The sequence below is a fragment of the Ranitomeya imitator genome, chromosome 2 (assembly GCF_032444005.1).
Source record: "Ranitomeya imitator isolate aRanImi1 chromosome 2, aRanImi1.pri, whole genome shotgun sequence".
Classification (NCBI taxonomy): domain Eukaryota; kingdom Metazoa; phylum Chordata; class Amphibia; order Anura; family Dendrobatidae; genus Ranitomeya; species Ranitomeya imitator.
Genome location: NC_091283.1, coordinates 270,917,089 through 270,944,879, shown reverse-complemented (window position 1 = coordinate 270,944,879; position 27,791 = coordinate 270,917,089). Strand labels below are relative to the sequence as shown.

The window sequence follows — 27,791 nt, the reverse complement described above, 5'->3', positions numbered from 1 at the left end:
TAGGTTGGTTATCTACAGACGTGGACATTCGTAGGTTGGTTATCTACAGACATGGACATTCGTAGGTTGGTTATCTACAGACGTGGACATTCGTAGGTTGGTTATCTACAGACGTGGACATTCGTAGGTTGGTTATCTACAGACGTGGACATTCGTAGGTTGGTTATCTACAGACGTGGACATTCGTAGGTTGGTTATCTACAGACGTGGACATTCGTAGGTTGGTTATCTACAGACGTGGACATTCGTAGGTTGGTTATCTACAGACGTGGACATTCGTAGGTTGGTTATCTACAGACGTGAACATTCGTAGGTTGGTTATCTACAGACGTGGACATTCGTAGGTTGGTTATCTACAGACGTGGACATTCGTAGGTTGGTTATCTACAGACTTGGACATTCGTAGGTTGGTTATCTACAGACGTGGACATTCGTCGGTTGGATATCTACAGACGTGAACATTTGTCGGTTGGATATCTAGAAACGTAGCTCTCAGGTTTACCAAGAGCTTCCAACCCTACAAAAGGTGGAAGAAATTCCACCAAATATTGCATTAGCCAAAGGTGAGGGCTCACCAAAGCCTAGGAGGAAGCGCTGCCAAACATCGGGGCAACAAACAAATTTTCTGCTGGTCTTAGGGCCTGTTCACATCTTGTTTTGGCCACACATTTGTGACTTCGGCAGTGACTATGTCTAAGACGCTCAAAAGAGGGTGCGGACAGAGAGCCACTCACTATAACAAGCCATGGAGTCACGTTGTGCTTAGTCTGGCCACAGGTGTGTGTGTGTCTCTCTTAGATGATAAAGGATATACTTGGCACACTCTGGGGAGTCTGATGCAACAAAATGTTTAATACATACAGTATTCACAATGTTCACAAACGTTTCGGTCTGCAAAGGACCTTCATCAGTGTGCTCTATAGCTAAGCGGAGAAGGGGGTATGATATAAACCCTTGAGAGAAATTGCATCAAAGATGTGGGAATAAACAGGTAATCCTGTAGGTAGAGGGCTAAACCAGCCGATCAAGTTGGAGAGGGCTGGAGAAAAGGAAGGAGACGTGGTATCCACCGCAAGTCTGGTATCTGTGGATACCGCGTCTCCTTCCTTTTCTCCAACCCTCTTCAACTTGATCGGCGGATTTAGCCCTCTACCTACAGGATCACCTGTTTATTCCCACCTCTTTGATGCAATTTCTCTCAAGGGTTTATATCATACCTCTTTCTCCGCTTAGCTATAGAGCACACTGATGAAGGTCCTTTGCAGACCGAAACATTTGTGAACATTGTGAATACTGTATGTATTAAACGTTTTGTTGCATCAGACTCCCCAGAGTGTGCCAAGTATATCCTGTATCATGTTCTAAGGTCTGGGCACCTACTATCAGGCACCTCTACCCTTGAGCTGTGCTGACCATTTACTGTACTACTACTACTACATCTCTCTTAGCTGGACACACCTATCACACGGGCCGGGCGGAGCACAAAGTGACACCATTTACCTCATTATAGTGAATAGCTCGGTTGGGAGCTTCAAGTCCTGGAGTTGCGTTGTGCAGCTGAAACATGATGTGAACAGGACAGGGGAAGCGCTTGCTCGGCGCAGCCTTCACCTTCTACATGTGATAAGTGCTTCCTCCCTGAGACCGCGGACTGTTGACTTCTGGAATAAGGCACTGTTGAGAAGTTCACCCATGGGGAGTGCCGACTGTCTACCATGTTGAAGCACCTTCCCACAATCCCACCACTTATATTTCATTTCATTGCTGCAGCCTCTCTCGTGGCCTCACCCTTGGCATCTCTTGGCTTGGCCAGTTTGCATCGAACCTAAAAACAAAAATAACAGGAAAATAAACTTGTCTCGTTTCTGAGATGCAACACATCCTCAGTCGTGGTCAAGATCCCACTTGTGCTCCTCAAGTAACGCCTTCTTCACAAATGACTTCCCGCATACGCGACATTTGAATTTCTTTTTCATCTGTTCGACTTTTATCTTCGTTGTCTCGGGAACTGTCTTCTTGGTCTCGTGGACTTTCTTCCTGTGTTTGGTCATCTCACATTTTTTGTCAAAGCGCTTGTCGCATTTCGTGCACTTGATAGGTTTTCCCATGACGTGTCTTCTCTCGTGGATGAGTAAAGTGCTCCTGTAACCAAACCTTGCACCGCACTGGTCACACTCGAAGGGTTTTTCTCCAGTATGTGCCCGCTTGTGGATAATAAACTGGGACTTGTAGTTGTACTGGATGCCACAGATGGTGCAGGCGTAGCGTTTCACGGCGTGGTTCTCCGCCCGGTGTTTTATCAGTTTGGCTTTAGTGTTGAACACCTCCTTGCAGTCCTCGCATTTCTCCACGTGGGTCACTTTGTGCGTCTCCAGAGCTTCGGCGTCGGCAAAAGACTCTTTGCACTGGTCACAGGGATGAGGTAGCTGCTGCTCTTCCAATTTCACAAGGCTTTTATTGTCTTCTTTACCGCCCTCGGATCCCACGTCGCTCTCTGATTCCACCTCGCTGTCTGGTTCCCAGTCTGAGGAGTCCACTCTCTTTTTGGCAATCTCTAAGTCTTCTTTTTCCTCTTCTTCTTCATCAAATTCCTCCACGTCTTCTTCTTCCTCTTCCTCCTCCACCTCTTCTTCCTCCTCCACCTCTTCTTCCTCCTCCATAGTGATGGTATCTGACAAATCCAAAAACATAGGAAAGTCTTATACTCTCGTCACATCTTCTAATTCCCCGTTGGCCCTCAGTTACAGGACAATGTGGCTCTATGCCAACCCCCCCCCCCCCCCAGCCCACTTGTGTAGGGTCCATGAAGAGCAGAGAATGATCGGATATTTATATTAGGCCTTGTAGAAAATCCCATAAGGTCTCAACAAACAATGGCGCCATTTCTTACCAGAATCCCAGTGTTCGGGGACTTCCCACGTGTGATTCGCTGGTTTATTGTCAGTAAGAAAGTCCTGGTAGTCCGCCCTGTGCTGATCTATATAGCTCCACTCATCCTTCGTGAAGTATACCGCTACATCGTCACACTTAACGGGAAACTGGGAAACACAACGGTATTTTTTATATGAGCAGCCAGCGAATGTCTGACATCAAGGATGAAACCGGACAACCGCTCACCTCTCCAGTCAGCTCCTGCAGACCTTTATTGATGGAGTTCTTGTTCACGATCACCCATTCCTGAAAACAAGATGTGAACACTGAGGAACGGGGAAATCTAGAGACTTATCGGGCGCCGACAGACCCCAATGCATCCAGTCTCCAATCACAGCACCAGGAGCCTTTCTACAGTTTCCACAGGTTTGTAGCACAATTCTCACATCACTGAGAAGAAACAGCGCCTCCAGTGGTGGGAGGGGTGAAGTTACAATGAACTCACAGACTCCCGTGCAGCGAGGGTCCACAGCTCATGGTGAATATGCTTCAACATCCTTCCAACCGAGGCTAAGAATATGCCTAAAATCATGGTCTCTCATGAAGCCCAGCCTATGGTTGGGTCTCCAACATGGCAGCAATGGGGACCTTCAGCAGACTTTCACTACAGGGTCCTTGGAGCATGCACGTATGGCCTGTAGACACTATATAGAGCAGAAGGGCACATGGTTGACAGACCCTCCATTCAAAGTTCCCGTTAATTCTATGTGCAGAGTGGAACTGTGACCCCCTGATTTAATAAATGAGGGGTGGTAGCAGTAAGGTCCTCAGCAGTCCAGCACTTATCTAGGTAGGGGTGAGAAGATGGCTGTGCACAACCCTGGTCCAGGTCAGTGTTCTCTGGTCGTGTACAGTAGCTGCCCAAATTACCATAGCCTCAGGGATCGCAGGCACAGCTCATGACAAGACCACCTGATAGCCGTCACAATTGGCTGGCAAATGAACTCAGGAGCTCACGAAATTGGCCTAGCCCTGACCTGGACCATGGCTGTGCACAGGGATCCACTCATCTCTAGTAATGGGAGGGGAAAACCTCTCGACATAAACCTTTAAAACCCAAATTTTTCCAATTTTTCCCTCAAAGATGCAGAAAGGCTCACCTCCTCAGACAACGTGGAGATGATATCCAGGGCTTGGTTTAGGATTCTTGCCGTTTTTATGTTGTTATTTCGGTTCACCGTGACAAAACTTGCCACGCACTGCAACATTGAGAACTGCGGGGAAGAACACATGGCAGAAGGTGACAAAGGCAAAAGCACCAAACATCTCCAAAACCAGACCAGCAGCCAACGCACCAGTTCATTCTCCCAATAAGATTCTCCAGAGTAGCTCATAATTCCATACCCCGACATGTAGTCCGTCAAGAGCGAGTACCGGTTTATGTCCTGATACTTGGTGCCAGACGGCACGCGGTAGTAATGGTCGTGCAGAACTTTCCATGCTTCTCCGTTCACATTGTGCTCATATTCCGGCCACTGGACGGCTCTGTGGACCTTCCCAGAAGACGTGTCAGTGTGCAATGCACCCATCTCAGAGCTCAGCACGATGCCTGGTAAATTAACACGGGACTTGGTGGGATGGGAGGATTTGCCAATACCCATGGTATTGGTGGCTGCCATATTGGCTTGACTACTTTTAATGTCCGATCCCCATGGAGCCATACTCGAAGCCACAGAGACGTTGTTGGCCCACAAGCCTTTAGGCAGGATAAGGTTTTGTAAGGCAGGATTGACGGCAGCCTCTGTTCTTGTTGTTGGTTTATCTAAATCCGGGAATCTGGTTGGAATCGCTCCATCCAAAAGCAACTTTTCTGAGCCAACTAAGCGGTAACATTCGGGAGCAAAATGCACAGAACAGATTCGAGAAACGCCCAACTGTCCTTGCAGAATTCCCTGAGCAAACAAGTCGAGGTCCCCGAAGTCCTGGTTAGTCTGCAGGAGCCATTTTTTAATGATGGCCAAGTCTTTGGGAAACGGGTGTAGAGTCACTCCGGGGATGCTGCTCTTCCTCCCGGAGGAATGTTGACAGCCCTTCACAAGACATTTCGGCATGTCTCCAGCCTGAAAAATGACAAGGACCAGGTTATTTCATCAATACCTCCATTTACGCGTAAAGTCTTGTACATACTCAAGATTTATGGGGGGGGGGGGGGAGACAATTATTTATCATCACGAGCGATTTCCTTCTATGTGACAGAGTTTATACAAAGGCAAATCTCTGATCATAAGATACCTAACAATGGACCATATTAGACAGATCTCCGCCATTCTATCTAAAATTGCACCCTCACTCCGTTTTTGTTCACCTGAGAATTCAGTTTTATTGCAGCTTTCCTTAAATCCGGCATATGGCTCCAGGGAGGAGGAACTCTCTGACAGGATCCTCGGGGGCGTGTCTATAGACTGCTCTGCATAATTACCCATTGAGTAACGTCATCTTGCTAAAGAGCAGAAAATATAGCACTAAATATAAAGTGTCCTCTTCTCTGGAAACACATGGCGGAGTTTATAAAAACGGCAAAAAAAAAGTAATACTAAGAGAGCGGGAAAAGAGCAAAAATTTCCCACTATTGACATGGACCTAGGTCCTCTTTAATGATCTTCATTAGGCCGGGAACCAAGAACTGTATGTGGTGGTGGATGATTTGCTCCTCAGATCACTGCTGTACTGAGGATGGCTGACCAGAGTCTCCTCTCGTGTTGACGGCCTGGGTCGGCCACCACCACTTTGACCAGCCCGAATAATGGCATCTTCTGTGCTACCCAATATGAATACGAAGGAGCTCAGATCTTTGTGATGGTGGTCACGAGACTGGCAAGAGTCGCCATCTCATCCCACACGTTCCCTTCTATTATATAAAAGGATGGATGCCGGAAGACCCATCATCATCTGTAACATCGGTGGAAACAATGAATACTGTATTCTTTGCTAATATGCTAATGACATATGCAATGATAATGTGTGCAAAACTGTGTAAAGCGCTGCGGAATATGTTAGCGCTATATAAAAATAAAGATTATTATTATATTGACCTAGCTTGTTTAGACAATGAGCCCCTGCAACCTTCCCCCTCCTGAACTCATTCCACACAGGACTGATCTGTGTCTCACCTCCCTGATATTTTAAGGGTACCGTCACACACTGCCATTTTGATCGCTACGACGGTACGATTCGTGACGTTCCAGCGATATCGTTACGATATCGCTGTGTCTGACACGCAGCAGCGATCAGGGATCCTGCTGAGAATCGTACGTCGTAGCAGATCGTTTAGAACTTTCTTTCGTCGCTGGATCTCCCGCTGTCATCGCTAGATCGGTGTGTGTCACACCGATCTAGCGATGTGATCCAGCAATGCGTTCGCTTGTAACCAGGGTAAACATCGGGTTACTAAGCGCAGGGCCGCGCTTAGTAACCCGATGTTTACCCTGGTTACAAGCGTAAAACTTAAAAAAAACAAACAGCACATACTTACATTCTGGTGTCCGTCAGGTCCCTTGCCGTCTGCTTCCCGCACTGTGACTGCCGGCCGTAAAGTGAAAGCAGAGCACAGCGGCTGTGCTTTCACTTTCACTTTACGGCCGGCAGTCAGTGAGTGCGGGAAGCAGACGGCAAGGGACCTGACGGACACCAGAATGTAAGTATGTGCTGTTTGTTTTTTTTTAGTTTTACGCTTGTAACCAGGGTAAACATCGGGTTACTAAGCGCGGTCCTGCGCTTAGTTACCCGATGTTTACCCTGGTTACCCAGGGACCTCGGCATCGTTGGTCGCTGGAGAGCTGTCTGTGTGACAGCTCCCCAGCGACCACACTACGATTTACCTACGATCACGGCCAGGTCAATAAAGGTACCTCCACACTGAACGATATCATTAGCGATCCGTGACGTTGCAGCATCCTGGATAGCGATATCGTTGAGCTTGACAGGCAGCAGCGATCAGGATCCTGCTGTGCCATCGTTGGTCAGAGCAGAAAGTCCAGAACTTTATTTCGTCGCTGGACTCCTGCAGACATCACTGAATCGGCGTGTGACGCCGATTCAGCGATGTCTTCACTGGTAACCAGGGTAAACATCGGGTTACTAAGCGCAGGGCTGCGCTTAGTAACCCGATGTTTACCCTGGTTACTAGCGTAAACGTAAAAAAAACCAAACACTACATACTTACATTCCGGTGTCTGTCCCCCGGCGCTCTGCTTCTCTGCGCTGTGAGCACCGGCCGGCAGGAGAGCAGAGCACAGCGGTGACGTCACCGCTGTGCTTTCCGGCTGGCGCTCAGTCAGTGCAGAGAAGCACAGCGCCGGGGGACAGACAGCGGAATGTAAGTATGTAGTGTTTTTTTTTTTTTACGTTTACGCTGGTAACCAGGGTAAACATCGGGTTACTAAGCGCGGCCCTGCGCTTAATAACCCGATGTTTACCCTGGTTACCAGGGGACTTCGGGATCGTTGGTCGCTGGAGAGCTGTCTGTGTGACAGCTCTCCAGCGACCAAACAGCGACGCTGCAGCGATCGGCATCGTTGTCTAGATCGCAGCAGTGTCGCTAAATGTGACGGTACCTTAAAATAGAAATACGTACGCTACTCACCTGGTAGCAGTGTTTTTTCAGAAGCCATGACAGCACAACGAGAGAGGGGATCCGCCCTTCAGGGACAGGAAACCTCAGACATAAAAGGGCGGCACTTCACTCCCCCGCCAGTTGGTTTACAGAGTATGAAAGGACCTTCTAGGTTAGTAGCACATAAACAATATTAATATATGGTACAATTCACCCAGTGAATAAACTTAGGAATTTCTCTAAAGGAAGTGTTGAACCCATAAACAAAGAGGGTAGGGAATATAAGGGTGCTGTCATGGCTCCTGAAAAAACACTGCTACCAGGTGAGTAGCGTACGTATTTATTCAGTCGCCATGACAGCACAACGAGAGACTTTCAGAGAAGTGAAAAGGTGACTAGGGAGGGATAATAGCTTCCAGCACCCTTCTCCCAAACGTGAGGTCGGAGGAGCCACCTAGATCTAATCTATAGTGTCTAAGAAAGGTGGATGGAGAAGACCATGTGGCCGCCTTACAGATGTCCTCAATCGATACTTCTGCTCTCTCAGCCCAGGATGTGGCTACCGCACGAGTGGAGTGAGCCTTTATACCTTCTGGAATCTCCACGCCACCTGCGGTATAAGCAAGAGATATCGCCTCCCTAATCCATCTGGCTAGGGTATTTTTTGATACTCTAAGTCCCTTCCTAACCCCCTGGTAGGATAAAAATAATGCGTGGTCTTTTTTCCAGGTGTCTGTTACTGAAATGTATTTAAGAAGGCACCTACGTACGTCCAAACAATGAAATCTCTGCTCCTTATTGTCAGAGGGATTAGGACAAAATGAAGGTAGGATCACCTCCTGGGATCTATGAAATTTTGAGGCAACCTTTGGAAGATAAAGAGGGTCAGGACTCATCACCACTCTATCTTCCAAAAATTGCATATATGGACGTTGCCTGGATAATGCCTGAAGATCACTAACCCTTCTTGCCGATGTAAGAGCAACTAAGAGGGCTGTTTTGACCGACAGGATCTTGATCGGGACAGAGTCAATAGGCTCGAACGGAGCTTGTGTTAGAGCTGAGAGCACAAGATTTAGGTCCCATGGAACTATTCTCTGTTTAACAACCGGCCTGGATCTGGTGACCGCTTTGAAAAACCTTGTTATCCAGTGATTACTGGCTATGTTGGAATTATATAGTGCCCCTAGAGCTGAAACCTGAACTCTAAGGGTGCTGGTGGCTAAGCCTAACTCTAAGCCCTTCTGTAAAAATTCTAGGATCTGAGCAATATCAGGTTTTTGATCGATTTGTGCTCCTGAACTTGATAGGAACTTCCTCCATACCCTAACATAAATGCTAGTCGTGGAGGCTTTCCTACTTTTAAGTAGAGTATTTACAAGATTCTGGGAGAATCCCTTTCCTTTCAGAAGTGACCTCTCAAGTTCCACGCTGTCAGGTGCAAGTTGGTTACTCGTGGATGGAAGACTGGACCCTGGGAAAGGAGGTCCGGTATTTCTGGGAGGATCCATGGTTGGGAAATGGACATGCTTCTCAACCATGGGAACCAAGACCTTCTGGGCCAGAATGGGGCTATTAAAACCACTCGGGCTCCGTCTTCCCGAATTTTCCTCAGAACTATAGGAATGAGATTCAGAGGAGGGAAAGCGTAGGCGAGATTGAAATTCCAGGGGATCAGAAAAGCGTCGACTGCGTACGGGTTGTCCCTTGGGTCTAGGGAACAGAATTGATGGAGTTTCTTGTTTCCTCGACTGGCAAACAGATCTATCTCTGGACATCCCCACAACCGCACGATCTGATTGAAGACAGCCGGTTTTAGAGACCAGTCCCCTTGTTTGAGCTCCGTTGCGGCTTAAGTAATCGGCCATGGTATTTAGATTTCCCTTTATATGAAGGGCCGTAAGGGAGAGCAGGTGATTTTCGGCCATCTGAAAGATATGATTTGTAACGTTCATTAATGACCTAGACCGTGTACCTCCTTGGTGGTTCACATAAGCAACGGTCACCTGGTTGTCAGAGAGTATCCTAACATGTCTACCCTGCAGAGGTATAAGGAACCTATCTAAGGCGCGTTCCACCGCCATCAATTCCTTCAGATTGGAGGACGTGTCTCGCTCAGAATGGGACCACAGACCCTGAATGCAATTGCCCTCCCAGTGTGCTCCCCACCCCGTGGGGCTAGCATCCGTTGTTATTACCCGTGATATCTGATATGTCCAAGGTACCCCTTTACGCAGATTAGGGATGTGTGTCCACCACCTTAGTGAACCCGTGGCCTCTACAGATAGGGAAAAATTTTTGTCAAGGTTAGCGCCCAGACGCCGAAAATTATGCAGAACATCCCATTGCAGAGCCCTGGAGTGAAACTGTGCCCACATCACCGCCGGAAAACAAGAAGTAAGTGAACCTAAGAGTGACATAGCACTTCTTAGGGAAACTACGGGATTACTAATTGCTCTGGAGGCCAGCCGGTGAATAGTATCAACTTTTGAGTCTGGCAGGCGACATTCCTGCTGAGCTGAATCCACAGTAAGACCCAAGAACTGCTGTGATGTTGAGGGCTGAAGACGCGACTTTTTGAGATTGATAATCCATCCTAAGTTGTGTAACGCCGCCATCACTTTCCCCAACTGTTCTTTACAGTGTAACTCTGAGCGCCCAACGATCAATAAATCATCCAGATAGGGAATTATTAGTATATCTTGCTCATGAAGGTGTGCCATAACCTCCACCATAATCTTAGTGAACACCCGAGGTGTGACTGCAACACCAAAGGGGAGTGCCCGATATTGAAAGTGCTCCACTGTGCCGGCAAGAGAAATCGCCACCCTGAGAAAGCGCTGATGAGTTGCATGTATCGGGACATGATAATAGGCGTCTTTCAGATCTAAGACAACCATGAAGCAATTGTGAAAAAGAAGCTTTATTGCCGACTTCACAGATTCCATTTTAAAGGATGGGACCAGCAGGAATACATTCAGGCCCTTCAGATTGATGATGGTACGATAAGATCCATCTGGCTTCTTTACCAGGAATAAAGGGGAGTAAAACCCCGTACCTTGTTCCTCCGTAGGTACTTTAACGAGAACCCCCTTTTTTTGGAGATCTCGAACCTCTGACTCCAACGCCAACTGTTCTGCGGGAGAAGAACGGATAGGAGTTAATTTGAATTTTTCCAGGGGGGTATGGTGGAATTGGAACTTTAGCCCCTCTTTAATGATACTGAGTATCCATGGACTATTGGTGATTTTTACCCAGGCTGGGTAGAAGGCCAAAAGCCTACCGCCCACCTGGGCCGCCAGTCATTGATGCTTTTTAGAGTCTCTAGAAGAGTTAAACATGTAACCTCTACCTCTTCTCCTGTAAGAGTTGTATCTGGTCGATTCTCTATTTGAATCCCTGTCCGATCTTCGGCGATATGGCCCTCCTCTATTATAGTCCCGTCTATAGAAGGGTCTTGTTAGGAGAGGGAATCGCTTCTTACTGTCACCTGCTTTTTCTAGAAGCTCATCCAGCACTGGGCCAAACAAATGAACCCCCTCACAGGGGATGCCACATAGTTTTGATTTGGCCTGCAAGTCTCCTGGCCAGCATTTTATCCAAAGAGCCCTACGGGCCGCATTGGACAGTGCTGATGACCTTGCCGCTAGCCTAACAGAATCGGCTGACGCATCCGCAAGGAAGGCTGCTGCATCCTGAATCATAGACATAGAAGATAGGATCTTGCTCCTAGGAACCTTATCCTTGAGCTGGTCTTCTAGATTACCCAGCCATACCATCAACGACCGGGCAGTGCAGGTGGCCGCAATCGCTGGTCTCAGGGAACCCGCTGATGTTTCCCAAGCTCCTTTAAGGAATACCTCAGCTTTCCTATCAAGCGGGTCTTTTAGGCTCCCCAGATCCTCAAACGGAAGAGACGTCTTTTTACATGCTTTAGCCACCGCCGCATCCAGTTTCGGGACCTTGTCCCAGGAGGAAGAAGCTTCTTCCTCAAAGGGATATCTTCTTTTGAACGCTGGTGGGAGAGACCCCTTCCTTTCGGGTTTTTTCCATTCTCTCGTAATCAGAGACTTAACTTTATCAACTACGGGAAATACTCTTCTGGATTTGCGATCTATGCCTTTAAACATTATATCCTGGATGGAACATTCCGCCTGGGTCTCCTCAATGCCCATAGTGCTATTGACAGCTTTGACTAAGCGGTTAACCCTGTCCAGTGATAGACAGGTTCGACTAGATTCCACGTCCTCTGATGATGATGACGGATGAGAATCCGAACTCACACCACCCGTGTCTGAATCCACATCCGAGGCTGGGGATAATATCTCCTTCCTCTTTTTTGAAACTGTCTTCTGAGACCTTATGGAATCTCTGACCTCCTGTCTAACCAGATCCCTAAGAGTAGACGTAAGGTCAGGGGTCTCGTCCTCAATTAATTGTTGAATGCAGATGCTGCACAATTTCTTTTTATGTCCATCCGGAAGAGGTTCCGTACAGATGGCACACTCTCTATGTTTGGATTTGGACACAGATTTCCTCCCCTAATAAGGAGAGAGGGAATACAAGGAGGGACAGCTATCAGAAATGTACTTTCACGAAGCTCACTTACCCATCCCTGCAGTGAATGGTACCGTGATCGGGGGGTCCTTCTTAGCCGGAGATTCCTTACGGCCAGAGGACTTAGTTGACTTCTGAGTTTCTTTGGCTCTACCAGCGCGACTACTGCCACTAGAACGCCGCTGGGAGCTGCTCAAAGGTTGTTCAGGTAACTGCTGCTGCTCACCGCCCAGCTGCGGTGTTCCTTCCAGAGACTCCATTCCAAGATGGTGGACAGGAACAATGTTGAGGCCTCAGTGCAGCGTTTAAATCTATCCCCCTGGGTACCACCCCCGGATGGGGGGTCAGCAGGGACATCCCTCGGTGCACCGCTAATTGGTACTGCCCCCGCTAGCGCCCGTAGAGCGCCAGACACCCTGAGGCCAAAATCCCCCCCCGCGACGCCGGGCGCCGCCATTAGCCAGGATAAGACGCTACCGCGCATGCGCGGCCGCGTCATCGCCCCGCGCCGCACCCGCGTCATCAGGACACGCCCCTTCCAGATGCGGCCGCGGCGCTGAGAGCAGACGCGCCGAACAAGGACGGCAGCGCTCACCTAGCCACCGCAGACCCCAGCAGCAGCGGCGGACCGACCCCAGAAGCTCCGGCAGATGCGCACCATTGGGCCTCACGTACCAGGTGAACAGCGGCACCACAGAAGTCAAGCCCCCCGCTTAGGGCTGCTTCCTCCTGCTGTCACCTACACAGACAGTCCCCCTGCCGTGTGGTGCTTCCATCTCCCTGATCAGGCCGAGGTAGGGGACCCCCGCTACCTGCATCGGCCTGTCAGGAGTGGGATAGCTTCTATCTTCAACCCTCTTCTCTGGGCCTGTCTGAAGAGGTTCCACTGTCAGGGACAGGAAACCAACTGGCGGGGGAGTGAAGTGCCGCCCTTTTATGTCTGAGGTTTCCTGTCCCTGAAGGGCGGATCCCCTCTCTCGTTGTGCTGTCATGGCGACTGAATAAATATATACAAAAATGATCCCCACACAGCATATCACTCCATCACACAATGCATCATCATATGTGACACTTATTCCTGGCAGTTCCCCAACAGTGGGTCCTCATTTACCACCAAGTCTGTATAATATACAGGAGGAGCGGTACAGCTGAGTATATAATATACAGGAGGAGCCCGTACTGTCTGTATAGAATATACAGAGGAGCCCGTACTGTCTGTATAATATACAGAGGAGCCCGTACTGTCTGTATATAAAATACAGAGGAGCCCGTACTGTCGGTATATAATATACAGAGGAGCCCGTACTGTCGGGATATAATATACAGAGGAGCCCGTACTGTCGGTCTATAATATACAGAGGAGACCGTACTGTCGGTATATAATATACAGAGGAGCCCATACTGTCGGTATATAATATACAGAGGAGCCCGTACTGTCGGTATATAATATACAGAGGAGCCCGTACTGTCGGGATATAATATACAGAGGAGCCCGTACTGTCTGTATATAATATACAGAGGAGCCCGTACTGTCGGGATATAATATACAGAGGAGCCCGTACTGTCTGTATATAATATACAGAGGAGCCCATACTGTCGGGATATAATATACAGAGGAGCCCGTACTGTCGGGATATAATATACAGAGGAGCACGTACTGTCGGGATATAATATACAGAGGAGCCCGTACTGTCTGTATATAATATACAGAGGAGCCCGTACTGTCTGTATATAATATACAGAGGAGCCCGTACTGTCTGTATATAATATACAGAGGAGCCCGTACTGTCTGTATATAATATACAGAGGAGCCCGTACTGTCTGTATATAATATACAGAGGAGCCCGTACTGTCTGTAAATAATATACAGAGGAGCCCGTACTGTCTGTATATAATATACAGAGGAGCCCGTACTGTCAGTATATAATATACAGAGGAGCCCGTACTGTCGGTATATAATATACAGAGGAGCCCATACTGTCTGTATATAATATACAGAGGAGCCCGTACTGTCTGGATATAATATACAGAGGAGCCCGTACTGTCGGGATATAACATACAGAGGAGCCCGTACTGTCGGTATATAATATACAGAGGAGCCCGTACTGTCTGTATATAATATACAGGGGAGCCCGTACTGTCGGGATATAATATACAGAAGAGCCCGTACTGTCTGTATATAATATACAGAGGAGCCCGTATTGTCGGTATATAATATACAGAGGAGCCCGTACTGTCTGTATATAATTTACAGAGGAACCCGTACTGTCTGTATATAATATACAGAGGAGCCTGTACTGTCTGTATATAATATACAGAGGAGCCCGTACTGTCGGCATATAATATACAGAGGCTGTACTGTCTGTATATAATATACAGAGGAGCCCGTACTGTCTGTATACAATATACAGAGGAGCCCGTACTGTCAGTATATAATATACAGAGGAGCCCGTACTGTCGGGATATAATACAGAGGAGCCCGTACTGTCTGTATGCAATATACAGAGGAGCCCGTACTGTCTGTATATAATATACAGAGGAGCCCGTACTGTCGGCATATAATATACAGAGGAGCCCGTACTGTCGGTATATAATATACAGAGGAGCCCGTACTGTCTGTATATAATATACAGAGGAGCCCGTACTGTCTGTATATAATATAGAGGAGCCCGTACTGTCGGTATATAATATACAGAGGAGCCCGTACTGTCTGTATATAATATACTGAGGAGCCCGTACTGTCTGTATATATTATACAGAGGAGCCCGTACTGTCGGTATATAATATACAGAGGAGCCCATACTGTCTGTATATAATATACAGAGGAGCCCGTACTGTCTGGATATAATATACAGAGGAGCCCGTACTGTCGGGATATAACATACAGAGGAGCCCGTACTGTCGGTATATAATATACAGAGGAGCCCGTACTGTCTTTATATAATATACAGGGGAGCCCGTACTGTCGGGATATAATATACAGAGGAGCCCGTACTGTCTGTATATAATTTACAGAGGAACCCGTACTGTCTGTATATAATATACAGAGGAGCCTGTACTGTCTGTATATAATATACAGAGGAGCCCGTACTGTCGGTATATAATATACAGAGGCCGTACTGTCTGTATATAATATACAGAGGAGCCCGTACTGTCTGTATACAATATACAGAGGAGCCCGTACTGTCGGTATATAATATACAGAGGAGCCCGTACTGTCGGTATATAATATACAGAGGAGCCCGTACTGTCGGGATATAATATACAGAGGAGCCCGTACTGTCTGTATATAATATACAGAGGAGCCCGTACTGTCTGTATATAATATACAGAGGAACCCGTACTGTCTGTATATAATATACAGAGGAGCCCGTACTGTCTGTATATAATATACAGAGGAGCCCGTACTGTCTGTATATAATATACAGAGGAGCACGTACTGTCGGTATATAATATACAGAGGAGCCCGTACTGTCTGTATATAATATACAGAGGAGCCTGTACTGTCTGTATATAATATACAGAGAAGCCCGTACTGTCGGTATATAATATACAGAGGAGCCCGTACTGTCTGTATATAACATACAGAGAAGCCCGTACTGTCGGTCTATAATATACAGAGGAGCCCGTACTGTCTGTATATAATATACAGAGGAGCCCGTACTGTCGGTATATAATATACAGAGGAGCCCATACTGTCGGTATATAATATACAGAGGAGCCCATACTGTCGGTATATAATATACAGAGGAGCCCGTACTGTCGGTATATAATATACAGAGGAGCCCGTACTGTCGGTATATAATATACAGAGGAGCCCGTACTGTCGGGATATAATATACAGAGGAGCCCGTACTGTCGGGATATAATATACAGAGGAGCCCGTACTGTCGGGATATAATATACAGAGGAGCCCGTACTGTCTGTATATAATATACAGAGGAGCCCGTACTGTCTGTATATAATATACAGAGGAGCCCGTACTGTCGGGATATAATATACAGAGGAGCCCGTACTGTCGGTCTATAATATACAGAGGAGCCCGTACTGTCGGTCTATAATATACAGAGGAGCCCGTACTGTCTGTATATAATATACAGAGGAGCCCGTACTGTCGGTATATAATATACAGAGGAGCCCATACTGTCGGTATATAATATACAGAGGAGCCCGTACTGTCTGTATATAATATACAGAGGAGCCCATACTGTCGGGATATAATATACAGAGGAGCCCGTACTGTCGGGATATAATATACAGAGGAGCCCGTACTGTCGGGATATAATATACAGAGGAGCCCGTACTGTCTGTATATAATATACAGAGGAGCCCGTACTGTCTGTATATAATATACAGAGGAGCCCGTACTGTCTGTATATAATATACAGAGGAGCCCGTACTGTCTGTATATAATATACAGAGGAGCCCGTACTGTCTGTATATAATATACAGAGGAGCCCGTACTGTCAGTATATAATATACAGAGGAGCCCGTACTGTCGGTATATAATATACAGAGGAGCCCATACTGTCTGTATATAATATACAGAGGAGCCCGTACTGTCTGGATATAATATACAGAGGAGCCCGTACTGTCGGGATATAACATACAGAGGAGCCCGTACTGTCGGTATATAATATACAGAGGAGCCCGTACTGTCTGTATATAATATACAGGGGAGCCCGTACTGTCGGGATATAATATACAGAAGAGCCCGTACTGTCTGTATATAATATACAGAGGAGCCCGTACTGTCGGTATATAATATACAGAGGAGCCCGTACTGTCTGTATATAATTTACAGAGGAACCCGTACTGTCTGTATATAATATACAGAGGAGCCTGTACTGTCTGTATATAATATACAGAGGAGCCCGTACTGTCGGCATATAATATACAGAGGCCGTACTGTCTGTATATAATATACAGAGGAGCCCGTACTGTCTGTATACAATATACAGAGGAGCCCGTACTGTCAGTATATAATATACAGAGGAGCCCGTACTGTCGGGATATAATACAGAGGAGCCCGTACTGTCTGTATGCAATATACAGAGGAGCCCGTACTGTCTGTATATAATATACAGAGGAGCCCGTACTGTCGGCATATAATATACAGAGGAGCCCGTACTGTCGGTATATAATATACAGAGGAGCCCGTACTGTCTGTATATAATATACAGAGGAGCCCGTACTGTCTGTATATAATATAGAGGAGCCCGTACTGTCGGTATATAATATACAGAGGAGCCCGTACTGTCTGTATATAATATACTGAGGAGCCCGTACTGTCTGTATATATTATACAGAGGAGCCCGTACTGTCGGTATATAATATACAGAGGAGCCCATACTGTCTGTATATAATATACAGAGGAGCCCGTACTGTCTGGATATAATATACAGAGGAGCCCGTACTGTCGGGATATAACATACAGAGGAGCCCGTACTGTCGGTATATAATATACAGAGGAGCCCGTACTGTCTTTATATAATATACAGGGGAGCCCGTACTGTCGGGATATAATATACAGAGGAGCCCGTACTGTCTGTATATAATATACAGAGGAGCCCGTATTGTCGGTATATAATATACAGAGGAGCCCGTACTGTCTGTATATAATTTACAGAGGAACCCGTACTGTCTGTATATAATATACAGAGGAGCCTGTACTGTCTGTATATAATATACAGAGGAGCCCGTACTGTCGGTATATAATATACAGAGGCCGTACTGTCTGTATATAATATACAGAGGAGCCCGTACTGTCTGTATACAATATACAGAGGAGCCCGTACTGTCAGTATATAATATACAGAGGAGCCCGTACTGTCTGTATATAATTTACAGAGGAACCCGTACTGTCGGTATATAATATACAGAGGCCGTACTGTCTGTATATAATATACAGAGGAGCCCGTACTGTCTGTATACAATATACAGAGGAGCCCGTACTGTCTGTATATAATATACAGAGGAGCCCGTACTGTCGGGATATAATATACAGAGGAGCCCGTACTGTCGGGATATAATATACAGAGGCCGTACTGTCTGTATATAATATACAGAGGAGCCCGTACTGTCTGTATATAATATACAGAGGAGCCCATACTGTCTGTATATAATATACAGAGGAGCCCGTACTGTCTGTATATAATATACAGGGGAGCCCGTACTGTCGGGATATAATATACAGAGGAGCCCGTACTGTCTGTATATAATATACAGAGGAGCCCGTACTGTCTGTATATAATATACAGGGGAGCCCGTACTGTCGGGATATAATATACAGAGGAGCCCGTACTGTCGGTATATAATATACAGAGGAGCCCGTACTGTCTTTATATAATATACAGGGGAGCCCGTACTGTCTGTATATAATATACAGAGGAGCCCGTACTGTCTGTATATAATATACAGAGGAGCCTGTACTGTCAGGATATAATATACAGAGGAGCCCGTACTGTCGCGATATACCGATTATCACAAGCGGCCGCCACTCACCTCTCAGAGACGCGCGCTACTAATAACACGGTTGTAAGCGCTGCTCCCTGATTATTGGTTAGTAATGAGTTACGTCATCATTAGGTTCCCTGATCCGTGCATAGACTTCTGGGAGTTGTAGTTCAGCGCCCCTGTCAGCAGAGTGTACGCGCCATGAAGCGGAATGACGTCACTGACCGCAGCCAATCACATCCAGGGATCTTATAAGCAAAAGAAACCTCATATTTCCCACAAGTCCTAGCGGTTAGCCGTTGGGCGCGGTGACGTCACGGCGCTGCCGCAGCCAATCAGCAGTTCTGCAGAGTGTTGTTCGGTCCTGGCTGCTCGTTAGTGTCTGAGGGCAGGTAACGTGTCCGCGGCTGAGTCCTGAGTGTGGGGGCGGAGGTGTGACCGGGGTCATTGTCCGTCGTTACTCCTGTGTTTACCGGCGTGCTGTGTTTGGAGGAAACATGGCTGTCTGGTGCTATCAGTGTACTAGATGTGAGAAAGGCATGAAAATGGTGCTGCGGCTGTGTCATCCTCCATTATATGTATTATAGGGGTGCCAGGACTAATGCAGCCGTGTCATCCTCCATTATATGTATTATAGGGGTGCCAGGACTAATGCAGCCGTGTCATCCTCCATTATATGTATTATAGGGGTGCCAGGACTAATGCAGCCGTGTCATCATCCATTATATGTATTATAGGGGTGCCAGGACTAATGCAGCCGTGTCATCATCCATTATATGTATTATAGGGGTGCCAGGACTAATGCAGCCGTGTCATCCTCCATTATATGTATTATAGGGGTGCCAGGACTAATGCAGCCGTGTCATCCTCCATTATATGTATTATAGGGGTGCCAGGACTAATGCAGCCGTGTCATCATCCATTATATGTATTATAGGGGTGCCAGGACTAATGCAGCCGTGTCATCCTCCATTATATGTATTATAGGGGTGCCAGGACTAATGCAGCCGTGTCATCATCCATTATATGTATTATAGGGGTGCTAGGACTAATGCAGCCGTGTCATCATCCATTATATGTATTATAGGGGTGCCAGGACTAATGCAGCCGTGTCATCCTCCATTATATGTATTATAGGGGTGCCAGGACTAATGCAGCCGTGTCATCCTCCATTATATGTATTATAGGGGTGCCAGGACTAATGCAGCCGTGTCATCATCCATTATATGTATTATAGGGGTGCCAGGACTAATGCAGCCGTGTCATCCTCCATTATATGTATTATAGGGGTGCCAGGACTAATGCAGCCGTGTCATCCTCCATTATATGTATTATAGGGGTGCCAGGACTAATGCAGCCGTGTCATCCTCCATTATATGTATTATAGGGGTGCCAGGACTAATGCAGCCGTGTCATCCTCCATTATATGTATTATAGGGGTGCCAGGACTAATGCAGCCGTGTCATCATCCATTATATGTATTATAGGGGTGCCAGGACTAATGCAGCCGTGTCATCATCCATTATATGTATTATAGGGGTGCCAGGACTAATGCAGCCGTGTCATCATCCATTATATGTATTATAGGGGTGCTAGGACTAATGCAGCCGTGTCATCATCCATTATATGTATTATAGGGGTGCCAGGACTAATGCAGCCGTGTCATCATCCATTATATGTATTATAGGGGTGCTAGGACTAATGCAGCCGTGTCATCCTCCATTATATGTATTATAGGGGTGCCAGGACTAATGCAGCCGTGTCATCATCCATTATATGTATTATAGGGGTGCCAGGACTAATGCAGCCGTGTCATCCTCCATTATATGTATTATAGGGGTGCCAGGACTAATGCAGCCGTGTCATCCTCCATTATATGTATTATAGGGGTGCCAGGACTAATGCAGCCGTGTCATCCTCCATTATATGTATTATAGGGGTGCTAGGACTAATGCAGCCGTGTCATCCTCCATTATATGTATTATAGGGGTGCCAGGACTAATGCAGCCGTGTCATCATCCATTATATGTATTATAGGGGTGCCAGGACTAATGCAGCCGTGTCATCATCCATTATATGTATTATAGGGGTGCTAGGACTAATGCAGCCGTGTCATCATCCATTATATGTATTATAGGGGTGCCAGGACTAATGCAGCCGTGTCATCCTCCATTATATGTATTATAGGGGTGCCAGGACTAATGCAGCCGTGTCATCATCCATTATATGTATTATAGGGGTGCTAGGACTAATGCAGCCGTGTCATCATCCATTATATGTATTATAGGGGTGCCAGGACTAATGCAGCCGTGTCATCCTCCATTATATGTATTATAGGGGTGCCAGGACTAATGCAGCCGTGTCATCCTCCATTATATGTATTATAGGGGTGCCAGGACTAATGCAGCCGTGTCATCCTCCATTATATGTATTATAGGGGTGCTAGGACTAATGCAGCCGTGTCATCCTCCATTATATGTATTATAGGGGTGCCAGGACTAATGCAGCCGTGTCATCATCCATTATATGTATTATAGGGGTGCCAGGACTAATGCAGCCGTGTCATCATCCATTATATGTATTATAGGGGTGCCAGGACTAATGCAGCCGTGTCATCATCCATTATATGTATTATAGGGGTGCCAGGACTAATGCAGCCGTTAATTTATCCCTTATATGTGATGCCCACAGCAAACAATCAGATGTCAGTAATTTCTTTTGAATGCTGAAAGTCTCTGTGCCGGTCGGTGGTCTCCTTTCTGCCGGTCGGTGGTCTCCTTTCTGCCGGTCGGTGGTCTCCTTTCTGCCGGTCGGTGGTCTCCTTTCTGCCGGTCGGTGGTCTCCTTTCTGCCGGTCGGTGGTCTGTGCGGAGGGCCGTGGTGCAGCGCTGTGCGCCCCCAGTATGGGGTGCTTTGATGATGGGTGTACATACAGCACCAGACACCAGCGCTTCTGCTCCAGGAATCACCAGGACATCTGGATTAATAAAGAAATGGTGAACCGCAAGATCCGTGGCCGACACCATTATTAACCCCTTCATGACCGGGGGATTTTTCGTTTTTCCGTGTTCGTTTTTCGCTCCCCTCCTTCCCAGAGCCATAACTTTTTTTATTTTTCTGTCAATTTGGCCATGTGAGGGCTTATTTTTTGCTGGACGAGTTGTACTTTTGAACGACATCATTGGTTTTAGCATGTCGTGTACTAGAAAACGGGAAAAAAATTCCAAGTGCGGTGAAATTGCAAAAAAAGTGCAATCCCACATTGTTTTTTTGTTTGGCTTTTTTGCTAGGTTCACTAAATGCTAAAACTGACCTGCCATTATGATTCTCCAGGTCAGTACGAGTTCATAGACACCTAACATGACTAGGTTATTTTTTATATAAGTGGTGAAAAAAAATTCCAAACTTTGCTAAAAAAAAAAAATAAAATTGCGCCATTTTCCGATACTCGTAGCGTATCCATTTTTCATGATCTGGGGTCGGTTGAGGGCTTATTTTTTGCGTGCCGAGATGACGTTTTTAATGATAGCATTTCGGTGCAGATACGTTCTTTTTATCGCCCGTTATTGCATTTTAATGCAATGTCGCGGCGACCAAAAAAACGTAATTCTGGTGTTTCGAATTTTTTTCCCGCTACGCTGTTTAGCGATCAGGTTAATACTTTTTTTTAATTGATAGATCGGGCGATTCTGAGCGCGGCGATACCAAACATGCGTAGATTTGATATTTTTTTTATTGATTTATTTTGATTGGGGAGAAAGGGGGGTGATTTAAACTTTTATGTTTTTTATTTTTTTCACATTTTTTTTAAACTTTTTTTTTTTTTTACTTTTGCCATGCTTCAATAGCCTCCATGGGAGGCTAGAAGCAGGCACAACGCGATCGCCTCTGCTACATAGCAGCAATCTGCTGATCGCTGCTATGTAGCAGAAATGGAGGTGTGCTGTGAGCGCCGACCACAGGGTGGCGCTCACAGCCACCGGTGATCAGTAACCATAGAGGTCTCTAGGACCTCTATGGTTACAATATACAAGCATCGCCGACCCCCGATCATGTGACGGGGGTCGGCGATGATGTCATTTCCGGCCGCCCGGCCGGAAGCGGTAGTTAAATGCCGCTGTCTGCGTTTGACAGCGGCATTTAACTAGTTAATAGGTGCGGGCAGATCGCGATTCTGCCCGCGCCTATTACGGGCACATGTCAGCTGTTCAAAACAGCTGACATGTCCCGGCTTTGATGCGGGCTCACCTGCATCAAAGCAGGGGAGCCGGCATCGGACGGTATAGTACGTCCGATGCCGGTAAGGGGTTAAGGAGCCACGGCTGCCATTCTCTGCTGGTCTTGTGCCACCGTAACCGAATCTTCTCTTTACAGGACTCTGCAGCGTCATCTGTGGATCCAGATCTGTAGATTTCACTGACATTTATGAAGGTGAGCGCAGCTGTTCTCTCCTTTACTGACCCCTCACATTGCCTGCTGCCGGCCTTGTCCCTTCTCCTCTTTACTGACCCCTCACATTACCTCCTGCCGGCCTCGTCCCTTCTCCTCTTTACTGACCCCTCACATTACCTCCTGCCGGCCTTGTCCCTTCTCCTCTTTACTGACCCCTCACATTACCTCCTGCCGGCCTCGTCCCTTCTCCTCTTTACTGACCCCTCACATTGCCTGCTGCCGGCCTTGTCCCTTCTCCTCTTTACTGACCCCTCACATTGCCTGCTGCCGGCCTTGTCCCTTCTGCTCTTTACTGACCCCTCACATTACCTCCTGCCGGCCTTGTCCCTTCTGCTCTTTACTGACCCCTCACATTACCTCCTGCCGGCCTTGTCCCTTCTCCTCTTTACTGACCCCTCACATTACCTCCTGCTGGCCTCGTCCCTTCTCCTCTTTACTGACCCCTCACATTGCCTGCTGCCGGCCTTGTCCCTTCTCCTCTTTACTGACCCCTCACATTACCTCCTGCCGGCCTCGTCCCTTCTCCTCTTTACTGACCCCTCACATTACCTCCTGCCGGCCTTGTCCCTTCTCCTCTTTACTGACCCCTCACATTACCTCCTGCCGGCCTCGTCCCTTCTCCTCTTTACTGACCCCTCACATTGCCTGCTGCCGGCCTTGTCCCTTCTCCTCTTTACTGACCCCTCACATTGCCTGCTGCCGGCCTTGTCCCTTCTGCTCTTTACTGACCCCTCACATTACCTCCTGCCGGCCTTGTCCCTTCTGCTCTTTACTGACCCCTCACATTACCTCCTGCCGGCCTTGTCCCTTCTCCTCTTTACTGACCCCTCACATTACCTCCTGCTGGCCTCGTCCCTTCTCCTCTTTACTGACCCCTCACATTGCCTGCTGCCGGCCTTGTCCCTTCTCCTCTTTACTGACCCCTCACATTACCTCCTGCCGGCCTCGTCCCTTCTCCTCTTTACTGACCCCTCACATTACCTCCTGCCGGCCTTGTCCCTTCTCCTCTTTACTGACCCCTCACATTACCTCCTGCCGGCCTCGTCCCTTCTCCTCTTTACTGACCCCTCACATTGCCTGCTGCCGGCCTCGTCCCTTCTCCTCTTTACTGACCCCTCACATTACCTCCTGCCGGCCTTGTCCCTTCTCCTCTTTACTGACCCCTCACATTACCTCCTGCCGGCCTCGTCCCTTCTCCTCTTTACTGACCCCTCACATTGCCTGCTGCCGGCCTTGTCCCTTCTCCTCTTTACTGACCCCTCACATTGCCTGCTGCCGGCCTTGTCCCTTCTGCTCTTTACTGACCCCTCACATTACCTCCTGCCGGCCTTGTCCCTTCTGCTCTTTACTGACCCCTCACATTACCTCCTGCCGGCCTTGTCCCTTCTCCTCTTTACTGACCCCTCACATTACCTCCTGCTGGCCTCGTCCCTTCTCCTCTTTACTGACCCCTCACATTGCCTGCTGCCGGCCTTGTCCCTTCTCCTCTTTACTGACCCCTCACATTACCTCCTGCCGGCCTCGTCCCTTCTCCTCTTTACTGACCCCTCACATTACCTCCTGCCGGCCTTGTCCCTTCTCCTCTTTACTGACCCCTCACATTACCTCCTGCCGGCCTCGTCCCTTCTCCTCTTTACTGACCCCTCACATTGCCTGCTGCCGGCCTTGTCCCTTCTCCTCTTTACTGACCCCTCACATTGCCTGCTGCCGGCCTTGTCCCTTCTGCTCTTTACTGACCCCTCACATTACCTCCTGCCGGCCTTGTCCCTTCTGCTCTTTACTGACCCCTCACATTACCTCCTGCCGGCCTTGTCCCTTCTCCTCTTTACTGACCCCTCACATTACCTCCTGCTGGCCTCGTCCCTTCTCCTCTTTACTGACCCCTCACATTACCTCCTGCCGGCCTTGTCCCTTCTGCTCTTTACTGACCCCTCACATTACCTCCTGCCGGCCTTGTCCCTTCTCCTCTTTACTGACCCCTCACATTACCTCCTGCCGGCCTTGTCCCTTCTCCTCTTTACTGAAACACCCCCCCCCCCCCATTCCCCTACCTGCGGTCGTCCTAACCTCCCCATTTCTTTCTTGCAGAGTCTTTGGACCTGTGCACACAACATCTTTTATACATGTGTGAACACCAACCAGTGTCATCATCCATTATATGTATTATAGGGGTGCCAGGACTAATGCAGCCGTGTCATCATCCATTATATGTATTATACAGGTGCCAGTGCCGTCTCCAATGCTTTGGCCTTTTGTGTTTCTTGCAGGATGACGTCTTGTATTGTCAAGGAATGTCCGATAACCTGGAGGAGCGATGTCCCCGGCGTGACACTGCATCCATTCCCAGACAACAGCGACCACATCAAGACTTGGCTCCTGCAGACCGGACTCAACTTCCAAGAAGTGGAGGAAATTTCCCAGAAAATCCTAGATGACAAATCAAAATCCTTGTACCGGATGTGTTCTTGCCACTTCTCCCCGGAGAGCTACACGATGGTGGACGGGCGCAGGGTCCTGAAGAAGGATGCGACCCCCACACTGATAATCCAGCGGCCTTCACTTTCATCTCCGACATTAGACTCCAGGATAGTCCACATCAAAACTGAAGAGTGCGACTACGACTCTTCATCACCGACTCCGTCCGCCAGCGGGACCAACACCTCCTGCATCACCCCGCCGCTGAAGACGGAGCAGCCGTTCTCCCACACTTCTTCCACAAGTCCCATCCACCCAGAACCGGAGCAGTCGGCAAGTCACTCACCACTTGCAGTGCCAGTATGGGCTTACTCATAAATAACAGTATTATAGAAGTTATATTGTAGTATATTATAGTAGTTATATTCTTGTACATACTTGTACATAGGAGCAGTATTATAGTAGTTGCACGGTGGCGCAGTGGTTAGCACAGCAGCCTTGCAGCGCTGGGGTCCTGGGTTCTAATCCCACCCAGGACAACATCTGCAAAGAGTTTGTATGTTCTCTCCGTGTTTGCGTGGGTTTCCTCCGGGCACTCCGGTTTCCTCCCACATTCCAAAGACATACTGATAGGGAATCTAGATTGTGAGCCCCATCGGGGACAGTGATGATAATGTGTGCAAAACTGTAAAGCGCTGCGGAATATGTTAGCGCTATATAAAAATAAAGATTATTATTATAGTTATATTCTTGTACATAGGAGCAGTATTATAGTAGTTATATTCTTGTACATAAGGGCAGTATTATAGTAGTTATATTCTTGTACATAGAGGCAGTATTATAGTAGTTATATTCTTGTACATAGGGGGCAGTATTATAGTAGTTATATTCTTGTACATAGGGAGCAGTATTATAGTAGTTGGGTAATTCCATGTCAAGTGGACCAGTGGTCCCCACTTGACCTTCTCCGATTTTGCTGAAAATTTATAAGGATGTACATGTATGTTTGAAAAGAGGTTCTGTACATTTTTAGGGCCAGATCTCAAATACATTGGGCACTGTTGACCTTTCACTGGAGGTTCCACCAAGCCTGCGGCTTCAGCTAAGAGGATTTTGCAAACTTTGGCACATAGCCATTAGAGTTCTATACTGGCTATGATGCTGAAATTAGGCATACTAGCTCAACTTTTGGTGCTAAATAGGATAAAATTATTACCGGCTATGACAAAACAATATTTCGGCCGCAATTTTGTGTCAAAATAGCTTGAAAAACGCGTCGCATAAAATTTAAGCCGAACTTTGCCCATATATAACTCAAGACCAAAAACCAATAGTAACTGGTGCTTTGCCCTGTACACCAAACATCTACATGACTTTGCATTGCTGCAATATCACGGTCAAAGCATATGTATTTGTGGAAATATTCACACCCACATATGATGAAAAACCTAAAAAAAACGAATTTTACCTATTTTTAGGTCAAATTTCTCAAAAAGGGTACCCCTAAAATATATTAATTCTGATATCATTAGAAAGAGCACATTTTTCTCTACAAGGATCATTGTTTGTTTTTTTGGAGTCTCTCAGTTTAAGAAATGAAAAATGCCACTGAACATGGTGTTATTTATTAATACGCAATGAATGGTAAGTACACTATTCAAACCCTTGCGTTGGTCCATGGTGGTTATACCACAACCAATTCCCTAAGAATTGGTATTATAATCCTATTAAGAATTGTAATAATGCTGTCTTTCGAGAATTGGCAGCCCCTTCGCCTAGGAGCCATGGCCGATAGCCGTGTAAGGCGAGCCTCGGGCGGTCTCTTTATCGCAGGTTCCGAAGCCTGAGGGTGGGTGTCTTTGCCTAGGATCCCAAGCCTAATATTGGGTATCTTTTGCTGGTTCCCAAGCCATAATGTTCAGTCTAAGTGGTCTGGAATTGTTGCTGAATTTGCAACATAATCGGTTCAGAGAAGCTGTATTGTCGGCCCATTGCTGTTGCAGCTGGTGCTGGAATTATTGCAATGATTGACTGCTCGGGAATCCAGCATGTATCATTTCTCACAGGCCAGTGAAAGAAGCTAGCTGGTCCATGAGGATGCATAAAATGTATTAATGCATCATGCTCGTCGACTGAAATTTCAGAAATATTTCCAGTCCACCAGTTCCTATCGTAAATGCAGGCAATGTATTGCCCTGGCTGGAGGTTTGCAATTGGCACAAAAGGCATTTCTGATCTGACCGATCTATCTACATGGGCAATGAAAGATGATGGGTCGTTTGACACCCTTGAAATGCGAATCTTTTTGTCATCAATTGGCACAAACTGGTGATTTTTCTCTTGTTCCAGCAATTGTATGTCCATCTTTGAACCTTTCCTCTTGAACTACCCGTATTTCGTCAATTTTTTTTTCTTTTGGAACAAAAAAA

At 47.2% G+C, this 27,791-nt stretch overlaps 2 protein-coding genes across 5 annotated transcripts in view; one reads left to right on the top strand and one right to left on the bottom strand.

Moving 5' to 3' along the window:
- The window catches only part of LOC138663105 (uncharacterized), a 142,664-nt gene that overhangs the window by 103,276 nt on the left and 11,597 nt on the right, over positions 1-27,791 (top strand). The window contains exons 1-3 of one of the 4 annotated variants that reach the window (XM_069749208.1): positions 18,794-18,888; positions 22,870-22,926; positions 25,215-25,695. In XM_069749208.1, coding sequence (XP_069605309.1) covers positions 25,216-25,695 — 480 coding nt within the window. In that variant the 5' untranslated portion in view covers positions 18,794-18,888; positions 22,870-22,926; position 25,215. Of the gene's footprint in view, positions 1-18,793; positions 18,889-22,772; positions 22,796-22,869; positions 22,927-25,214; positions 25,723-27,791 lie in introns of those variants that run through there. The other 3 variants (XM_069749205.1, XM_069749206.1, XM_069749207.1) reach the window with 3 other exon arrangements.
- On the bottom strand, positions 1,746-18,678 carry LOC138663107 (uncharacterized). The gene is made up of 6 exons (XM_069749209.1): positions 18,545-18,678; positions 4,227-4,991; positions 4,032-4,145; positions 3,118-3,177; positions 2,891-3,038; positions 1,746-2,671 (listed from the first exon to the last, which is right to left on the bottom strand). The coding sequence occupies exons 2-6, from the start codon at positions 4,980-4,982 to the stop codon at positions 1,884-1,886; spliced, it is 1,866 nt and encodes a 621-aa protein (XP_069605310.1). The 5' UTR covers positions 4,983-4,991; positions 18,545-18,678; the 3' UTR covers positions 1,746-1,883.